Genomic DNA, 20,479 nt, shown 5'->3' with positions numbered 1-20,479 from the left:
CATTTGTGTTTCTAATAATACTGCTAGGCTTGCATGTTCCTGCATTTGATAACCTGTTAAAATGTAAAGGTCCCTTTTGCCAGAATGTCCTTAATGCAGTAGTTACAGCTGAAAATTTAAGTCAGGATATTTGAAAGTTAAGGTACCCATTGTGTTTTGTATTACTTAATATGCTATAAAATTTGATGGCCTTAGTATATGTGCAAAACGGCTAGGTTAATTTAACTATGGGAACCTTGACTTTGAAATTTGGGACTCTTAAGCATTTATAGTCTTAAATTTAATGTTGGCTTTGCTTCATGTCTGATATTACATTTTTAGTGTCTGTTGTTTTGTATAGTTCTTAAAGAGGAAAAAATAGAGAAATAGAAAAAAAAATAGAGAAGCAGCAGTGTGGGATGTACATGCAAATACTTTTTCCCCCTAATACTTACTTTAATATCTTCTTTAGCAATGTATAAATCATGACAGTCATTTCTTTGAATATCTAATTCAAGATCATTGATTGCATAGGGCAGTCCAGTGAATAAGGATCAAACAATATTAACCTTATTTGAGGAGAATGTATTATGATAAAAAATTAAACAGGATAGCAGGAATAGGGTAGTCCTGTAATGTAAGGCTACTACTCTGTGTTTTTGTTTTTGTTTTTAAATTCTCTCTCTCAAATAGTAATTAACTTAGTGGATGTTGTAGATATTTGGTTAAGGCTTCTTTTTGATTATTTATGGTCCTAAAGGTGTCTCTTTTTACCGTTTAGAGATTGGGCTTTGAACAAAGGGAGACATTTGAACCAGTTAACCCTGCATTTTACTGCCTTTTTATTTTACTTGCCCTTCTCTCGTGGAACCTTTTTAAATAAATAATCAAGACCCTATAGCCCTTTGAGATGTGATGAAATCATAGAAGCTTAGAGAAGGGACCTTAAGGGCCTTCTCTTTTGGCCTTTTACCAGTGTGGCAATTTGTTCTCCTGTATCCCTATTAGATTGTTACTCGGGTACATATTGAATACTACATTAAAAAAAGCGTAGCTCATTGTTTTCTATAAGTATTCTGAGGTACTCTAGTTCCTCAGAAATTATAAATATTACTGAGGTGGTGTGTGAGTCGGGAAAATGTTCTGTGGTCAAATAATTTGGGAAATGCTGCATTAAACAAAATTAAACAGGTTTCTTTACTGCAGGACTTCTCAGAACCTTTAATATGCTAATGTGCATTGTGAATGTATGGTATGCAGCATTCTTGAATACTTCTAATGACAGGGAGCCCACTACCTTATAAGGTAACCCATTCCTTTTTTGTAAAGTTCTAATCTTTAGCTTTTCCTTAAATTGATCTGAAATCTATCTCCTGTAATTTCCACTTTTTATTAAGTACTTATTGATTATGCCATGACCACCACAGCCTTTTGTGTTAACCTTTGTGCAGTAAATATTTGTATGATTCTGATCAGGCTTATCTGGACTATTTTTATCATTAAATAGAATTCTGGTAAATGTAGCAGCCAATTGTAAAATCTCTGCCTCATTGTTGCTCTTCTTATACACTACTCTCCAGCCTCCTTCACTTTGAATTTCTGTAAGTTTTTAAATTTACTTTAATGTTCTTGTTTTTGGGTATAGGTGGGATGATTTTAGTAGATATGCTTGGTTTCTCTAAAGAAAGATGGGATACAGAAGAGCGTGTATATGTCAGCTAGGCCTGAGCCCAGGAAGCTGAGGTGGAAACTACATTAGAATAAACACTGTGGGTAGGGAAAGGTGCAAGACACTGTAGCAGACCTGTGAAGGGGATGTTACTGTGGGGAGACCCTGACTTGACCCAGAATACAACACCCTTGTGTTCTAATGGACAAACCTATGTAGGTATTCCTTTTTTGTCCTCTTTAAACAAGCACCTGACCCTCCCTGGACAACCACCCCTCAGCTCCCAAGAAAAAAACAGAGAAGGGGAAAAAAAAAAAGTTTTATACTCAAATACATTCAGATGCCATAAATCTAATTATTTGTGTTTTTGTGTGTATTAATTTAATGGCTAAGAAACATCATTCCCACTAGCCAAATGATTTTTGCCGCTATAATACCAGGATTCGAGCATAGTAACCTTGGCCAGATTCAAAGGGTAGCATCTAAAATCAGGATTGCTAAGCTTTTGTGCAGTTGCATTTTCTTTTGACCTGTGGAGTGTCAGCAAAGAAATATCAGCATGAAAATAAGAAAACAAACGTTATATATTTTTAATGTCAGTTTTATTGATTCATGTTAGTACATGTTTTCAATAAATGCTATTAAAAGGATTCCATTTTTTTTAGCATCTGTGATAATCTTCAGCACTATTAAGTTAAAAGATGCTACTTTAAAGATATTATTTATCTCCTAGAATGTTAGATACATAGTGAGTAATAATTTGTACAAATTGAAAGCTGGTATTTTAGTATTAGGCATGTGTCAAATAAGGATACATAGATCTGTCAAGACTTTCTACTTTTTCTTGTTTTAAAAACTTAAACCTACTCTAATTATTCTGAGAATATAGATCAAAAATGTAGTCTTACACCATGTAAACTGATGGTATAGGTAACACAGCTATCCATTTTTAGGGAATTCAGACTGGGGGCTTATACAATATATTACAGACTTATTGCTAATTAAAGACATTTGATCGATGATTTGAGTTTTGTTTGGAAAAAGGTTTATGTCAGTGTTTTTTAGCAATAAATTCAGAGTTAAGCATTACTGTGTTAGTAGAATTATAATGAAACACTTACAGGTCACATATCTGCAAACAGATCATACCCAGAAAAATAGTTAGAGGCCTTTTTCTTAGAGAATTTGAAAATAGGAAAGCCTACGGTCTTTTCAGCAATATACTATGTTGAGAAGTTTATAAAAGAGTGTTAGGTATATTAAGAATAGCATAGATCTTTACAGTTACAAAGGGCTTTCCATAGAACTTCAGTTTATTTAAACCTCATAAGTTTTAGGAAGTAGGTGATATTCCCTTTTTTCTGATTTATAAGCAAACAAACATTAATGAAACCCTGAGGTTGAGAGTGGTCATACAACAAACAGGTGGAATAAGGTTTTGTGTTGGTTTTTTGCGGGGGATAGTGCATGTTCTTACCAGACATCACAGCTGCCTTTTTTAGTGGGATTTGATTGTTATTTTTATTCAGTTGGTTTGTAGAGTTTTTATTTATATTTTTGGCCTTTTGTTATTTGAAGGTGAGAGGCCATTAGGTGCCCCAGTGGTTTGACATATACAGTGTCAAAGATAACAAATGTTTGTATTTTGGGCTAGTCAGTTGCCCTCTTTGATGGTAGTATTTAAAGCTGTTGGGTGGAAAGGCATTGTACTTAAATAAAGTAAGTCTGTTACTATTTTGTGACTCTGCTTATGTTTACCTTGTAGCAACTGATCAGTTTTGTATAGCTTATCAGAATTGGTTAAAATGTGAAAAATCATCTTTTTTACAAATGTAGCACATAATGCCTTCTTTATGGTGTTATTAACTGCTCCTAAATGGTCTTCATATGATGGCTGCATGAGTTTTCTAAGCCCCCCAAATATTTTTTAAATGACTCAACTTGTGCTTGTCTTGTTTTTGTAAGCTGTAAATATATGTATATAGTTTTTTAAGGCAGAGATGAATCTCTTAAAGTTATTAGCCAGAAGGAGTCCTTTTTGAAGGATACTTGGCGAATCTGTTAATCCTTCATAGGTTTTTCTGTAACAAGTCACTACCTTTTTTAATTCTTCAGTTTTATTTTGAAATAAAACGAGGAATTGGTGTTTAGAGTCCTTGCCAAGTAAAATATTTTGTAGTTCTTTCTTAGTAATTTGTGAGCACTCTAACTATATAAATTGTTAACTCTTTGTTGTGTATAAGTTTTCCATGTTCTTAACCTGCTGTTTGTTTCCAGAGTTAAGATGAGTTGAACTATGATGTTGTGTGTTACTATCAGTAAATTATGTTTTGTGTTAACTACCAGTAAAACTTCTACTGGTAGTTACTGCCTTTCTGTTGTTGAAAATACCTCTTTAACTTCAAGGTGATTAGTAATTTGACAAAAATTATAAGCAGTCATTCTTGGACACATTTTCTGATTAAAACCTTGCAAAAATTAAAACGAATTCAAGTACTGTTTTCAGGAAGACCTTTAGTACATTAAGTCAAGAATTAATGTAGGGAGATTTATTTTAGTATTTAAAATTTAAGTGACTGTGTAGTTTTAACATTTGCTGTTGTATGTAGAATAAATTTACATGGCAACAAAAACCTTGGTCTAAGACCGTAACATAATTACTCTGATATGTATTCATTTATTTATAGTTCCAAAAGTTTTCTAAGATACTAAGCAGCTAAAAAATACTTTAGGAATTTTGTTTGTTCATCAAAATATGTCTCCCTTTCCACATTCTGTCCCCTAAACATGCTACTTTTATGAAATTTTTTGGTGGACAATATTGTACAATTAACTCTTCCCTAGCCTTCACAAATCTAACTTTGAAGTAGTTTTCACTTGAAATTATTGTTTCTTAGGTTGGGTGTTTTGATACTATATAACATAAATACGTAAGTCCTAGGGGGATTTTGCCAGTGATATTTTAAGCGTAGTGAGATTAAGCAAATGTAATGAAAACTAATATTCATAAGAATACATTCTGTAGCTAATGATTCCATTATCACTCTGTTAATTCAGGTTTTAAGATAACTTAGGTGACTGTGGACTTGATCCATAGATAAATAATTTTTAGAGAGTGTATATATTATGAATCTCATTGAATTGAAGAGTGGTGGTTTTTCTAACTTTCTGATTGTTTCTTGCCTCACTTTGTAAGAGTGCTGAAAAGCTGCTCTATCTACAAGTTTAAGAGGTACAAACAAAGAGAAAGAAGTAAACTTTAAATTTATTCAGGCAAAAGCAAACTTTTGCTTTGGGCCAGTACCTAAAGTCATGTCAGAGGGCACACTCAATAAAAAAGAAAGGAATTAAAAGAGAAGTCAGCTATTGCATTAATTCGAATTGCGGGTGTGATGAACAGAGCAGAATAAGGTTCACATTCACAAATCTAGGCTTTTGACATTATCTCCACATGCAGTTATACACACAGCCAAAAGAGATGCACTGGCATGCTTGAAAAGAAGATGGTGTTCATTGTAAAGCTGGAAATGTCTCTTCCATTCTAGACCACCTCATATCTGTTGTGCATGATAGATTTATTTTTTAATATCCCTGTTATAATTTTGTGGAGGCACAGTTACATTGCATTGTATTTATGTTAAGTATTAATCCTGTTAAATGTAAACCTTTAAATTATACCAGAATTTTCCCGTTTTGAATTTATTTATTGTTATTAAGTTATTACTGATATACACTCTTATGAAGGTTTCACATGAAAAAACAATGTGGTTACTACATTTACCCATATTATCAAGTCCCCACCCATACCCCAATGCAGTCACTGTCCATCAATGTAGTAAGATGCCACAGATTCACTGTTTGCCTTCTCGAGCTACACTGTTTTCCCCATGAACCCCCACACCATGTGTACTAAACATAATACCCCTCAATCCCCATCTCCCTTCCTCCCAACGCACCCTCCCATACCCCTCCCCTTTGGTAACCACTAGTCCCTTCTTGGAGTCTCTGAGTCTGCTGCTATTTTGTTCCTTCAGTTTTGCTTCATTGTTATACTCCACAAATGAAGGAAATCATTTGGCACTTGTCTTTCTCTGCCTGGCTTATTTCACTGAGCATAATATCCTCCAGCTGCATCCATGTTGTTGCAAATGGTAGCATTTGTTTCTTTCTTATGGCTGAATAATATTCCATTGTGTATATGTACCACATCTTCTTTATCCATTCATCTACTGATGGACACTTAGGTTGCTTCCATATCTTGGCTTTTGTAAAAAGTGCTGCAATAAACATAGGGGTGCATATGTCTTTTTGAATCTGAGAAGTTGTATTCTTTGGGTAAATTCCAAGGAGTGGGATTCTGGGTCAAATGGTATTTAGTTTTTTGAGGAACCTCCATATTGCTTTCCACAATGGTTGAACTAGCTTACATTCCCACCAGCAGTGTAGGAGGGTTCCCCGTTCTCCACATACTCACCAGCATTTGTTGTTCTTAGACTTTTCGATGCTGATAATCCTTACTGGTGTGAGGTGATATCTCATTGTGGTTTTAATTTGCATTTCCCTGATGGTTAGTGATGTGGAGCATCTTTTCATATGTCTGTTGGCCATCTGAATTTCTTCTTTGGGGAATTGTCTCTTCATATCCTCTGCCCATTTGTTAATTGGGTTATTTGCTTTTGGGGTATTGAGGCATGTAAGTTCTTTATGTATTTTGTATGTTAACCCCTTGTCAGATATGTCATTTACAGATATATTCTCCTATATTGTAGGTTGCCTTTTTGTTCTGTTGATGGTGTCTTTTGCCGTACAGAAACTTTTTAGTTTGATGTAGTCCCATGTGTTGGTTTTTGCTTTTGTTTCCCTTGCTCGAGGAGATGCATTCAGGAAGAAGTTGCTCATGCTTATATTTAGGAGATGTTTGCCTATGTTGTCTTCTAAAAGTTTTATAGTTTCATCACTTACATTCAGGTCTTTGATCCATTTCGAGTTTACTTTTGTGTATGGGATTAACAATAATCCAGTTTCATTCTCTTGCATGTAGCTGTCCAGTTTTCCCAACACCAGCTGTTGAGGAGACTGTCATTTCCCCATTGTATGTCCATGGCTCCTTTATCATATATTAATTGACCATATATGGTTGGGTTTATATCTTGACTCTCTCATCTGTTCCGTTGGTCTGTAGGTCTGTTCTTGTGCCAGTACCAAATTGTCTTGATTACTGTGGCTTTGTAGTAGGGCTTGAAGTTGGGGAGCAAGATCCCCCCTACTTTATTCTTCCTTCTCAGGATTTCTTTGGCTATTCGGGCTGTTTTGTGGTTCCATATGAATTTTAGAACTATTTGTTCCAGTTCGTTGAAGAATGCTGTTGGTATTTTGATAGGAATTGCACTGAATCTGTAGACTGCTTTAGGCAGGATGGCCATTTTGACAATATTAATTCTTCTTGTCCATTAGCACTGGATGTGTTTCCAATTATTGGTATCTTCTTTAATTTCTCTCATGAGTGTCTTGTAGTTTTCAGAGTATAGGTCTTTCACTTCCTTGGTTAGGTTTATTCCTAGGTATATTATTCTTTCTGCTGCAACTGTGAATGGAATTGTTTTCCTGATTTCTCTTTCTGATAGTTCATCGTTAGTGTATAGGAATGCAACAGATGTCTGCATATTAATTTTGTATCCTGCGACTTTGCTGAATTCAGATATTAGATCTAGTAGTTTTGGAGTGGATTCTGTAGGGTTTTTTATGTACAATATCATGACATCTGCAAACAGGGACAGTTTGACTTCTTCCTTACCAATCTGGATGCCTTGTATTTCTTTGTGTTGTCTGATTGCTGTGGCTAGGACCTCCAGTACTATGTTGAATAGAAGTGGGGACAGTGGGCATCCTTGTCTTGTTCCCCATGTTAACGGAAAAGCTTTCAGCTTCTCGCTGGTAAGTATAATGGTGGCTGTGTGTTTATCATATATGGCCTTTATTATGTTGAGATACTTGCCCTGTATACACATTTTGTTGAGAGTTTTTATCATGAATGGATGTTGAATTTTGTTAAATGCTTTTTTGGCATCTATGGAGATGATCATGTGGCTTTTGTCCTTCTTTTTGTTTATGTGGTTATGATGTTGATGGATTTTCGAGTGTTGTACCATCCTTGCATCCCTGGAATAAATCCTACTTCATCATGATGGATGATCTTTTTGATATATTTTTGAATTCAGTTTGCTAATATTTTGTTGAGTAGTTTTGCATCTATGTTCATGAGGGATTTGGTCTGTAATTTTCTTTTTTGTGGTGTCTTTGCCTGGTTTTTGTATTAGAGTGATGCTGGCCTCATAGAATGAGTTTGGAAGTATTCCCTCTTCTACTCTTTGGAAAACTTTAAGGAGGATGGGTATTAGATCTTCACTAAATGTTTGATAAAATTCAGTGGTGAAGCCATCTGATCCAGAAGTTTCGTTCTTAGGTAGTTTTTTGACTACTGCTTCAATTTCACTGCTGGTAATTGGTCTGTTCAGATTTTCTGTTTCTTTCTGGGTCAGCCTTGGAAGGTTGTATTTTTCTAGAAAGTTGTCCATTTCTTCTAGGTTATCCAGTTTGTTGGCATATAATTTTTCATAGTATTCTCTAATAATTCTTTGTGTTTCTGTGGTGTCTGTGGTGATTTATCCTTTCTCATTTCTGATTCTGTTTATGTGCGTAGACTCTCTTTTTTTCTTGATAAGTCTGGCTAGGGGTGTGTCTGTTTTGTTTATTTTCTTGAAGAACCAGCCCTTGCTTTCATTGATTCTTTCTATTGTTTTATTCTTCTCTATTTTATTTATTTCTGCTCTAATCTTTATTATGTCCCTCCTCCTACTGACTTTGGGCCTCATTTGTTCTTCTTTTTCTAGTTTTGTTAATTGTGAGTTTAGACTGTCATATTGAATTGTTTTTCTTTCCTGAGGTAGGCCTGTATTTCAATATACTTCCGTCTTAGCACGGCCTTTGCTGCATCCCACAGATTTTGCTGTGTTGAATTATTGTTATCATTAGTCTCCATATATGGCTTGATCTCTGTTTTTATTTGGTCATTGATCCATTGGTTATTAGGAGCATGTTGTGAAGCTTCCATGTGTTTATGGGATTTTTCATTTTCTTTGCATAATTTATTTCTAGTTTCATACCTTTGTGGTCTGAAAAACTAGTTGGTACAATTTCAGTCTTTTTGAATTTACTGAGGCTCTTTTTGTGGCCTAGTATATGATCTATTCTTGAAAATGTTCCATGTGCACTTGAGAAGAATGTGAATTCTGCTGCTTATGGGTGTAGAGTTCTTTAAATGTCTGTTAGGTTCATCTGTTCTAATGTGTTGTTCAGTGCTTCTGTCTCTTTATTTATTTTCTGTCTCGTTGATCTGTCCTTCAGAGTGAGTGGAGTGTTGAAGTCTCCTAGGATGAATGCATTGTATTTTCCCCTTTAATTCAGGTAGTATTTTTTTCACATATGTAGGTGCTCCTGTGTTGAGCGCATATATATTTATAATGGTTATATCTTCTTTTTGGATCGACCCCTTTATCTTTATGTAATGTCCTTCTTTGTCTCTTGTTACTTTCTTTGTTTAGAAGTCTATTTTGTCTGATATAAGTACTACGACTCCTGCTTTTTTCTCCCTATTATTTGCATGAAAATATCTTTTTCCTTCCCTTCATTTTTAGTCTGTGTATATCTTTGGGTTTAAAGTGAGTCTCTTGTAGGCAACATATAGATGGGTCTTGTTTTTTTATCCATTCAGTGACTCTGTGTCTTTTGATTGGTGCATTCAGTCCATTTACATTTAGGGTGATTATTGATAGGTATGTAGTTGTTGCCATTGCAGGCTTTAGATTCATGGTTACCAAAGTTTCAAGGTTAACTTCCTTAACTATCTAAGAGTCTAACTTAACTCACTTAATATGCTGTTACAAACACAACCTAAAGGTTCTTTTTTTTCTCCTCCTTTTTCTTCCTCCTCTATTCTTTATATATTACATATCATATTCTGTACTTTTTGTCTATCCCTTGATTGACTTTGGGGATAGTTGATTTAGTTTTGCGTTTGCTTAGTAATTAACTGTTCTACTTTCTTTACTGTGGTTTTTTTACCTGTGGTGACAGTTATTAAACCTTAGGAACACTTCCATCTATAGCAGTCTCTCCAAGATACAGTGTAGAGACGGTTTGTGGGAGGTAAATTCTCTCAGCTTTTGCTTATCGGAAAATTGTTTAATCCCTCCTTCAAGTTTAAGTGATAATCTTGCAGGATAAAGTATTCTTGGTTCGAGGCCCTTCTGCTTCATTGTATTAAAGACATCATGCCACTCCCTTCTGGCCTGTAATGTTTCTGCTGAGAAATCTGATGGTAGTGTGATTGGCTTGCTTTTGATGTGATCTTATTTCTCTCTGGCTGCTTTTAATTGTCTGTCCTTATCCTTGATCTTTGTCATTTTAATTACTATATGTCTTGATGTTGTCTTTCTTGGTTCCCTTGTGTTTGGAGATCTGTGCACTTCCATGGCCTGAGAGACTATTGCCTTGTGGAATTAATGGGATTAATATGTAAATCAAGTAATACAGAAATCAAATAAATCAAATGTACAAATACACGTGACTTGATTGTTTTACCCACAACTCTTTATGTGTGATCAAAAACAGAGAGAACCAAAGTAGTTCTCTTGGCTCAGGGCCACCCTCACATGGTTTCGGTATCCTTGAGAAGCGTTGTGTCCTTGGGCTAGACTCAAGGCCAGATAATAATGTTTAAGTTCATTTTATGTTCATTGCTCAATAAATATGAGAAGTTCCTTTTTGGCATTACTCTTGCTCAGTGAAGCCTTGAGTACCCTGGCTGGTCCTTTCAGATCTTCGATATTTCATGATGTCTGCCCCATTGTCTGCGGGTCAGAAGCAGGGAGGGGACTGACACTCCTTTCCTAGTTTGGGGAAGTTTTCAGCAATTACCTCCTCAAAGACACTTTCTATCCCTTTTTCTCTCTTTTCGTCTTCTGGTACCCCTGTAATATGAATATTGTTTCTTTTGGATTGGTCACAGAGTTCTCTGAATATTCTTCCATTCTTAGAGATCCTTTTTCCTCTCTGTGCCTCAGCTTCTTTGTATTATTATTCTCTAATTTCTGTTTCATTCATCGTCTGCTCCACTGTATCTAATCTGCTTTTAATACCCTCCATTGTGATCTTCAATGATTGGATCTCCAACTGGAATTCATTCCTGAGTTCTTAAATATTTTTCTGTACCTCCATGAGCATGTTAATGATTTTTATTTTGAAGTCTCTTTCAGGAACATTCATGAGGTCAATTTCATTTTAATCTTTCTCAGGAGTTGTATTCATAATTTTACTTTGAACCAGGTTTCTTTTGTGTTTCATTTTTGTGCATGGTTCCCTCTAGTGCCCAGAAACTCTACTCTCTGGAGCTGCTCAGCCTCTGAAGCAATGTGGGGGGTCACAGGGGAGCAGTATTGGTGCCTGGGGGAAGGAAAGAGCTGTTTCCCACTTCCTGGCTGCTATGCCTGCTTGCACTGCCAGAGTCAGTGGGCCAAGCACACAGGTATAAGCCTCTATGCTTTGCATTTGTAGTTGCTGTAGACAGGTCTTCCCTCTGGCTGGCCTAATGCCATGGTAGGGTTTGCCGGTTTGCAAGCCAGGTGAGGCTGGCTGGGAGAAAGGCGCAGTATGCTGCGTATCACAGAGGGGGTCCTTCGTGCTATGTAGCCATTCTGAGAGCTTGAGCACCTGAAGATTGAGAAAGTTCCCAACCTGCTGGGCAGAGTGCACCCAGACAATTTTGTCTACGTGTCCTTTGTCCTGAGCAGTAAGCTCTGTGCAATCCTTGCCACTTTAGCAGCCCTCTAACTGTTAGGAAGCCTCTCAGACTGCCTGCCTTTCTTTTGTCCCAGAGCAACTAAATATGGATCCCTGTTTTCCACAAGCAGCTAGAATCTCAGTCTCTCCAGGTATTCTGCCTGTCTTAGCTTTACAACCCCCTAATCATGAGAGTACCATGAAAGCACCATGTAATGTAGGTTTGTGCTCCCAGAGCAGATCTCCAGAGTTAGATATTAAGAAGTCCCAGCCTCCACTCCCTCCCTGCTCTGTTTCTCTTCCTCCTGCTGGTGAGCTGGGGTGAAGGAAGGGCTGGGTCCTGCTGGGCTACAGCTTTGTTACATTACCCTGTTCCGCAAGGTTTATTCTTTTCTCCAGGTGTATGCAGTTTGGCACAGCCCTCTTTCCTGTTGCTCTTTCAGGATTAGTTGTATTAACTATATTTTTGTATTATATGTGGTTTTAGGAGGAAGCCTCTGTCTCACCTCTCACGTTGCCATCTTTAATCCTCTCTCTCTTTATTTTTTTTAAGTAGAATAAGAGTCCATCCAAATTAAAGTATTCTGGCCTTCTTTAACCTCTGAGAGACCCTGAACTTTCTAGTTCACTCTGGGATGTTTAAAAATTTATGACCCTGTTTGTTATGTGTCTCTTTCTAAGGGCAGTCTCCCTCCTAGACTCCCAACTCTCCTAAGGCAGAAGTGGTCTTGTTCAGCTTTGCATCCTTAGACTGCAGTGTGAAGCATGGTGCTGAGTATTTTGTGCTCAGGTGTTTTCATGACCAGATAAAACACATTTTTTTTGTCATTTATTATTTCAGCTGTTCTGTAGAGGAATGCTCAAAGAATAAAACCCAGAATGTTCTGGTACCAAGTCAGTGTAAAACTTCATTTTGGAAAGCAATCTGGGAAGTTTCTTGCCCTCTATTAGAAAATGAAATATCTGACTAATATAAAAATTAACTTTATTTAACATGAATATTTCCTTTATACCCAACATAATGGTCCAAAATATTTTATGATCTCTACAGCTGCAGTAAGAAGAGGAATTTGTTTTAAACAGAGGTTGAAGAAACTATAGAATTAGTAGACAAGAGAAAGTGGAGAAGGTAGAGGATGGAGTTGCAGACTCTACAGGAGGCTCTTAAAGTGGAAATTCAGGTTCACCAGGTATGTTACATTATTGGCTTCTCCCGCATCATGTTATTAAGTGATGGCTAAGATTAGTAAAATGGCCTGTCTCTGATTTTCAGTGCAGTTTTTAATCGTCTTTTAGACAGTTGTCAGAGTCATGTCATTTGTGTTTTGTCAGTGCTCAACAAACTCATTGATAATATTTTAAGAACTGTAATGTAATGTTCCTGAGTTCCTTCCAGAGGAAAGAACTGAAAATATTTTTTTTATATACCAAAGATGGTTTTTAAAAAAACCCACTTTTTTTTGTATTTTGGTTCATTTGAAGAGCTTTGTTCATGTGACTTAACTTGTATATTTTCAATAATGAGACATGTTTCACTTGACTACCATGTATACTGAAGATTTTGGTCATAATTCAGCTTAATGGCTTGATACCAATCTTCAGTAAAGAAAATGTGATTGCCTTCATAGATGTTTAAGTTTCAGATTTCACAATTCTTGCATTTTACCTCAGATACATAGGTAAATAAACCTTTAAAATATATAAAAATTTAAATATTAATAGTTATATGATAAAATAATTGTGTTAATAAAATATATATTAAGTATGTATATTTTATTTAATAAAACCATAACCAAGACAAAAAGCTATTCTTAAATAACTGAATCATTAACATTGCTATATAAACAGTATCACTGTTTTATATCTGTTTTCTAGATGTTAGCTGGATGTGGTTCTAGTTTCAAGACACACACACAACAAACACAAACACGTACAATCCTTGGAAATCAAAAGTGATAAAATGACAATGAATTGACTACTTTTCAGTGTTTGGGGTGTAGGAATAGGGAGAGGAAAGGAACTATTTTTTAAATGTGTTTGTTCTTAGGTATGGTTCCCCTTGTTTTATTTGAATTGTCTAATGTAAGAATTTCTGAAAGTGTTGGAGGAATACCTTGGGCTTTTGATAACTACCAAATTTGCAAGTTGGTCAGAATTATGGTGGGTGAGAACTTAAAGGAAAGCTTCAAAGTGCTTATATCTACTTTTTATCTGTGTGTTCGGAAATCCCTGCTGCTGCTTTAGATCTTGTTAAAATCTTGTTCGGCAGTAGTCTTACAGTTTGCCATGTATAGGCAGGCTTCCGTAGGTGAAGTGTGTTTTATTTTTATGGGAACTTTTAAGAAATTTAGTATGTAGTAAGTTAAGCACATCTTATTTTAGTTGGCCTTGTTTCTGGTACTAATTGAGAGTAAAAATCTGTTTATAAAAACAAACTTGTTTTTTTCCTAGACCAAAGTATTTTAACACAGAGGTGTACTGAGTAGCCAGTTTGGCTAAATGGCAAATGGTAACAGTTCACAATTTGTTTAAAGCTGACTTCATCGTAGAACAAATTTCTGAAGAGCAATTATCAGTCTGAAAGTTGTATGGATCAAAGATAATTTGATGAAATTGTATGTATTTTTGGAGATACTCCTCTTCTCAAAAATTTTTGAGATGGCAAAGTTAACATTCTGCTTTTGGTTCCTCCTCACAAGGTATGAACAAGTCCCAGATAAGACTTTTGTGAAAGACTTATGACCTAAGTTGAACTAAATTACTAAAAATTAGAGTTCTCAATATAATTTTGTTTCATTTTTAACTCAAGCATACCAATTTTATAAAAATTATAATTATGAAATATTTAATGCTTATTCTGTTTTAAAATCTAATTTATGTTTTATAGTTACATTTGTTGACTCAAAAATGGTATAATATTCTTCCTAAAGTTATTCCAAACACTCTCTTAATATTCACATTAGCTTTCTATTTCCCTATATACTTAACATTTATTTTTTAACATAAAATTAATAGCTTTTATTTATTCACCCTTAATTATATTCATCAGAAACAAATGTTTTTGCACATTCGTTTGTGTAGTAATGAACATTTCCTTATATTTCTTAATATAATTAATATGTAATGTTTTGAATAACATTTATTTATGTTGATTGATAGCATTTTAACATATACAGAATATAAGATATTTTCACTACAGTTACACTTAGAATACTTAACTATGTTTGAAAAAATAATTTAAATATTAACAGTAAATCCAAGTGACATGCCTTGTTTTTACTTCTGTTTTTATTCTGATTAGACATGTGGTAACCTACCAAGTCTAGGATGCCAGAAATGATATCAAAGTAAGCACTGGCTATTAGGCTGGAGGCCAAAGGCAGATCATATATTTGACTAAATATTGGGGTAAAAGGCAACCCCTTTGTGCATTTCCTGTTTAGGATTGAAATTAGGGCTGAAATTGAGCTTTTTAGGTAGAAAGTATATTATGAAACTACCTGATTTTGTCGCAGTGGTGGTATATTTCTGTTCTTTATGGACAGGGAAATGGTTAAGAAAGTAGCAGTTAACATACAGTTGATGTTTAATAAATATTTAAATAACAGTGGCCTGTAGTGGGCATCTCATCTTTTTTGAGAAAATGTCTTTTTGATTATTCCTATGTGGATTTGATGGAAGCCATATTTAAACTTTTGGAGTATTTACTCTGCACGAATGGAATATAGTATAAAGCAAGGTTAGCAAGAGGTTAGAGGTTTTACTGTTAGAGGTATTTACTCTGCATGAATGGAATATAGTACAAAGCAGAGGTTAGCAAGAGGTTAGAGGTTTTCCTGTAAAGGGCCACATAGTAAAATATTCTATACTTTGCAAGTCATTTATTGTCTCTTGCAACTACTCCTTACAGAGGAAGTAGCCATAGAAATTATATAAATGAATGGTTGTGGTGGTGTCTGTATAAAATTTTATTTATAAAAACAGGTGGTAGGCCAGATTTGCCTGTGGGCTGTAGTTTGCATACCTTTGGCATAAAGTATATCCTCATGAAAAATTGCTGCATTCTTGAAATAGAAAGTAATATAACTGATAATACAAGTCAGCTTAAAGTCACTGGGCATTTGGATGGCCTAGTTAATAAGTTGCCCACCTTGTCTTGTCCTGCTTATGATTGTCTAAAATGCAGCTTGACTACTTATACCTAGAAAAGTTGGTTTATGTATTATTAGTGTGATTATCAGTCCATTTTTAAATTCCAGTGTCTTGGGAAAAAACCCTTTTCAGATCTAAAAAGGCAACTTTAGAATAGTGGCTAACTCTCTGGTAATCAGATCAAAAAGGAAAACCAAGGGCTTTTTTCAGTGAAGCCTGTGGGTAGCCTTAGGCTGCATTAATAGAAATGTTTATGTATGAAACCTTGTGTTCAGTTCTACTGAGCTGTTGGAATATGTATTATTACTATACTGCAGATTAAGACCAGGATGTACAAGAGAGTACTATTTCATATGGAATAGACTATAGTAACATATACTTTATGTATTTGGAGGTTACGAACACAGCTATCCAGAATGTATCTTAGCACCTGAAGTAAGGCTTTTGACCAACTAGAGTAAATATCAGAAGTCATTCACCAAAGATTATACATTTTATTCAAGGGGAATTTCTTAGGTTACCATCTTAAAATTAGTTCATTGAGTATATCACACAATAGGTCAGAAACAGCAAATTTGAAGTGGGGTTAGAGACTTAATAATAGTAGCAAAATTTGCTAGCTGACAGCTTGGCTTTAAGGAGTAGACTGAAAAACTACAATGCAGACCAAAGAACTCTTTAATTAGCAGTTTTTGTCCTTTGTTGTAAGGACCTTAGTGTATTTATAGAATAGTGTATTAATTGATGTATATTAATTATGCCTCTTAGTGTCAATAAAAGCTTTTTTTTTTCTATTTAAGAAAGGAGGTAAGTATATCATATATTTTAGAAAGATTTTATTTTATGACTAAAAAATTTAAAAGTGCTTTGTCACCCAAAGAGGGACAGATTTTTCAGTTATGTGAATAATTCATATGGGAAACAGCTTATTCCCAGATGCTTTTAAGAATCAGCCTTTTGATACACCTTTATCCTTCAAATTCTTCTGTCCCTGGTTATTGTTATTTTTGGGTTTTGTTACTGATGCTTTTAGAAGTTGAATTAGGTCAAAAGACATCAGTTTTTCTTTGTTTTTCATTTGTTTGGATTACTGTTTGCCCTAGCAGAGGTCCTTCTCATGAAGTATTCTGATAGTACTCTCCTTCCAGAGGAATCCAGGTAGTTAGAGTTTCGTATTAGTGTTTCTTCACTTCCTTACTCTCAAATATGAGGATCACTACTCCATTGAGTACATCCTCCCTTCCCCGCAACAGAGAAGACCAGTAGCAAAGTGACATCTGACACTACGCTCCTTCTGTAGTAAGAACGAAACCAACAGACTTTCCAAATCTGTTCTTTGCTGTATACAGACAGGCCTGTTTTATAGGGAACAGCTTCTTTCCAGGCCTTGTTTAGGACTCTAGACAATGTAAACATTTTAAAGAGATGTTTGGCTTTTAGAGCATCCAGCTTGTTTAAATTGCACTTTAAGAGCTCCTCTCCCTCATCCTATCTCCAGATTTGTTAAGAAAACAGAAGCTATTCATTTCAAATATAAAGTGATAGTTTGATTTTTCTTTTTAAAATAAGGGGAGTGCCTCATTATCCTTTTATATGGATCACAGAAGTTTTTCGGTCTGTTTGTGGTGGTGCTAATTTTTTTGTGTGGGGATTGAACATTCTAGAATTTGGGAGCCAAACCTGATTAGCCATAGTGAGTTAATATGTATGACTGATGGATTTTTTCTCTCTTTATTACCAGAAACTGGTTGCTCAAATGAAGCAAGATCCACAGGTAAAATACTACTTTTATTCATTTAATTTATAAATTAAAGTATTTTAAAATAAAATGACCATAAAATGCTAAAATATAGACCTATACTTAAATTTTAAAAACTATTTCATTTCGAACAACAGTTATTTATAGCACATTAGTCTTCGTTTTTTTTCAGGGTTTAGAGAAATCCATTCAATTATAACATAACTATGATTTCATCTTTGTTATTGTTATTTTGCTTTTACGTTAATTGCTCTGAGTACTTCAGAGAAAAAATTGTGAGTTAATACTCTTCATATAGTTTAAATTTCATTTTCATAAGGCACTTACTCAGAACCATAGTTGATGAGGCTTTCTATAGTCTCAAAATTGTCAAATATGGCCCAGACCACTCTTATTTTCTCACAATTTATAATATAGATACAGTACAGAACATTTAAATATTTAATTCCACTATGTTCAGAGTAAGAATTTTTGAGTGATTTTTAAAAAGCGTTTAAATTTTTTTTAGTTTTGAAAGAGCATTTAAAGAGGTTTTAAAGGCATCAAAATAATAATCCAGCAAATGTTATGTTTTCTTTAAATTCTCATAGTTTTTGACTTAGGCATTTTATTCTCTATTCTTGAGAAATTTTTCTAAAATGCTACTTACTGTCTTTGATGATTATATTTATTGTTCAGGCAGTGTCTCTTTTGCAGCCACCTTGACAGATTGATTTTTTGAAGTGGGAAATATATTCACTTCTATAAATTTAACACCTAGTGGCCTGACTATTGTGTTTTAACATAATTCATTGACTCTGAGAGCTAGCCTTGATAGCTCTCACTTAACTCCTGTTTGATAGTTCCACTTCTTTGAGAACCTTCTTCATTTTTATTTATTATATATTATAACTTAAATTAGATTTAGGGAGCTAAGAAGCAGTAGACCTTAGATTAATAGATTCTCTTTATATTTAATATGGTAAACTACATTAGCAGCAACAGAAATATTATTTGAAAAATTTAGCATTTTTGATGTAGCATTTTGATGTAGCTGATTAAGATGTAACGGAGCAGTCTTAATGCAAAAAATCTGTGGGGGCAGTAAGATGTTGGACAGTCTTATGGGTGATCTCATTAGAAAGCCTTGCATCAAATACACTTAGAAAAAAAAACACTTGGAGCAAAACAAGGGGTGGGGGAAGGAATATATGTGCCCTGACCCAGGCAGAAGACCAGGCAGGGTGAACTGAAAGAATTACATGTGAAATGATGTAGAAAACGTTAGTTTCTCACTGGGGTGTGTTCAGTCTACTAGTAGGCTATCTTGCTGCATTAAGCATTTGAAACCTTTAAGTTTGGATTTTTCCCACTTGAGTAAAAGGCAAACATGCACAGTATATCTCATCTAAAATAGTATTCTTTTCTGATTCCTAGAATTTTACAATTGAGAAAATGCCCTGGTAGTCACTGTGTTAATGTGAATGATATAGTGCTAAGACATTTGCAGCACTGATAGCTTTTCAGATCTAGGCTAAAATAACAAATGTACTCTACTAAATAAAGGGGTGGGCAAGTAGAGAAAAACCTCTCATCTTTATTGATAATGCTGTTAAGCATGCAGTGTATGTGTACTTTTAACTTCATTTTCCTGCTTTTGTCTGATTAGTGGAGCTTTAGATTTTCTGTCAACTGGTATTTTCTATAAAGAATAACAGTATTTTAGTAGAAACGAGTACTATTACAAGGCAAGATGCTCAAACATAAAACTTCTTGTAATTTAAAACAGATCCAAAGTGACTGCCTCAGTTTTAGTGTTAGGAGCCCACATTTAGGATCTATGCATTAGGTGGTTGTAATATGACTACAATTTAATGCATGACAGATTTGATTGGCTAAATGCTTAAGGCTGCTTCATCATTTGTAATACACAGTATGCATGAAGTCTTCTTGCTACTATTCTGTTAACAAATGAAATATCTTTCTCACAGATATTTTTTCTTTCCAATCAGAATGCTGATTTAAAGAAACAGCTTCATGAACTCCAAGCCAAAATCACAGCTTTGAGTGAGAAACAGGTAGGGGAAAAAGCAAGGGGGAGGGACATATTTTTAACATTGTGTTCTAAAGATATATCTGCTTGAGGCTTCTAGGAGAACTGCTATTTTTCCTCATGTGTGAAAATAAGTGTGGGCAGCCAGACTCAGTTTTAATTTTGTTTGAGCTCTGTTTATCTATTTTTATTTTTGGTTGAAATCAGTCTCTAGAGTTTCGCAGGGGTATATGTTCCTGGCAAATATCTAAAAGCAATGTAGAAGGCTGCTGTTAACTGTGCTAATTAAGCTCTATAGTTTACCCATAGGAGGAAGAGGTAAAGAAATATAGTTGGAGTATGTGATAGAGAATCTTGTAGCTGCTAGATGTGCCTCGTTACCTGTTTTAAAGGCTTGAAATGACATTTAACTTACTGTGGAAAGAATGGTTGTAAATAGATGCTCTAGATGGAGGTCTTCTGTTCTGATTATTGTCATACCTTTGTTACTCTTTATTAGATATTGACCTACTATTATGTGAAGAAGCTATGGTGGAACCTTGTTAGGTTTATTCTATATAGGGCAAAAGAAGAGCATTTTGTTTTTTTTTCCAAGGATGTCTGAAATGTATTCTTCGAAATTTCTTGTAATGATCACTTCACCAATTCAGGCAGCTCCTGCCACCAGGTGGAGTGTGACAATTGATAGAGCTATAAGGAAATGTCTTTGGTAATCTGACAAAGCATTCCTTTTCTTGTTCCTTCTCACTCTTCTCCCTCTGGTTAAAATGAGCGGGTTTTCTATCTTGGATTAGGTGAATGTGTGAACCAAAAGAATAAGGTGATTTGTAATTGTTAGTTCATGCTAGTGACATCTTACTGAATATTTTTGACTAGTTTTCAGTAATTTATTTTTATGTGACTTTTTAAACTTTTTTTAGTGCAATAATAGTAATGAGAATAATTTATCCCTGGAGATTTCGGATTGTGTTTGTGTTGTTTATTGGATAGTGTTTTCAGTTTAACAAAAGAGAAAGTTTGAGAAGTATGTGGAATACATAGGAATTGTTAG

At 34.8% G+C, this 20,479-nt stretch overlaps 1 protein-coding gene across 16 annotated transcripts in view; it reads left to right on the top strand.

Moving 5' to 3' along the window:
• Nucleotides 1–20,479, top strand: part of PHF21A (PHD finger protein 21A) — a 265,112-nt gene that overhangs the window by 35,344 nt on the left and 209,289 nt on the right. For 13 of the 16 annotated variants that reach the window (XM_036891880.2, XM_057507605.1, XM_036891881.2 and 10 more), the window contains 3 exons: nt 12,537–12,675; nt 17,379–17,411; nt 19,388–19,453. In XM_036891880.2, coding sequence (XP_036747775.1) covers nt 12,622–12,675; nt 17,379–17,411; nt 19,388–19,453 — 153 coding nt within the window. In that variant the 5' untranslated portion in view covers nt 12,537–12,621. Of the gene's footprint in view, nt 1–1,185; nt 1,285–12,536; nt 12,676–17,378; nt 17,412–19,387; nt 19,454–20,479 lie in introns of those variants that run through there. The other 3 variants (XM_036891883.2, XM_036891882.2, XM_036891890.2) reach the window with 2 other exon arrangements.

The sequence above is a fragment of the Manis pentadactyla genome, chromosome 9 (assembly GCF_030020395.1).
Source record: "Manis pentadactyla isolate mManPen7 chromosome 9, mManPen7.hap1, whole genome shotgun sequence".
Taxonomy (NCBI): domain Eukaryota; kingdom Metazoa; phylum Chordata; class Mammalia; order Pholidota; family Manidae; genus Manis; species Manis pentadactyla.
This window is presented reverse-complemented; position numbering and strand designations above follow the sequence as displayed.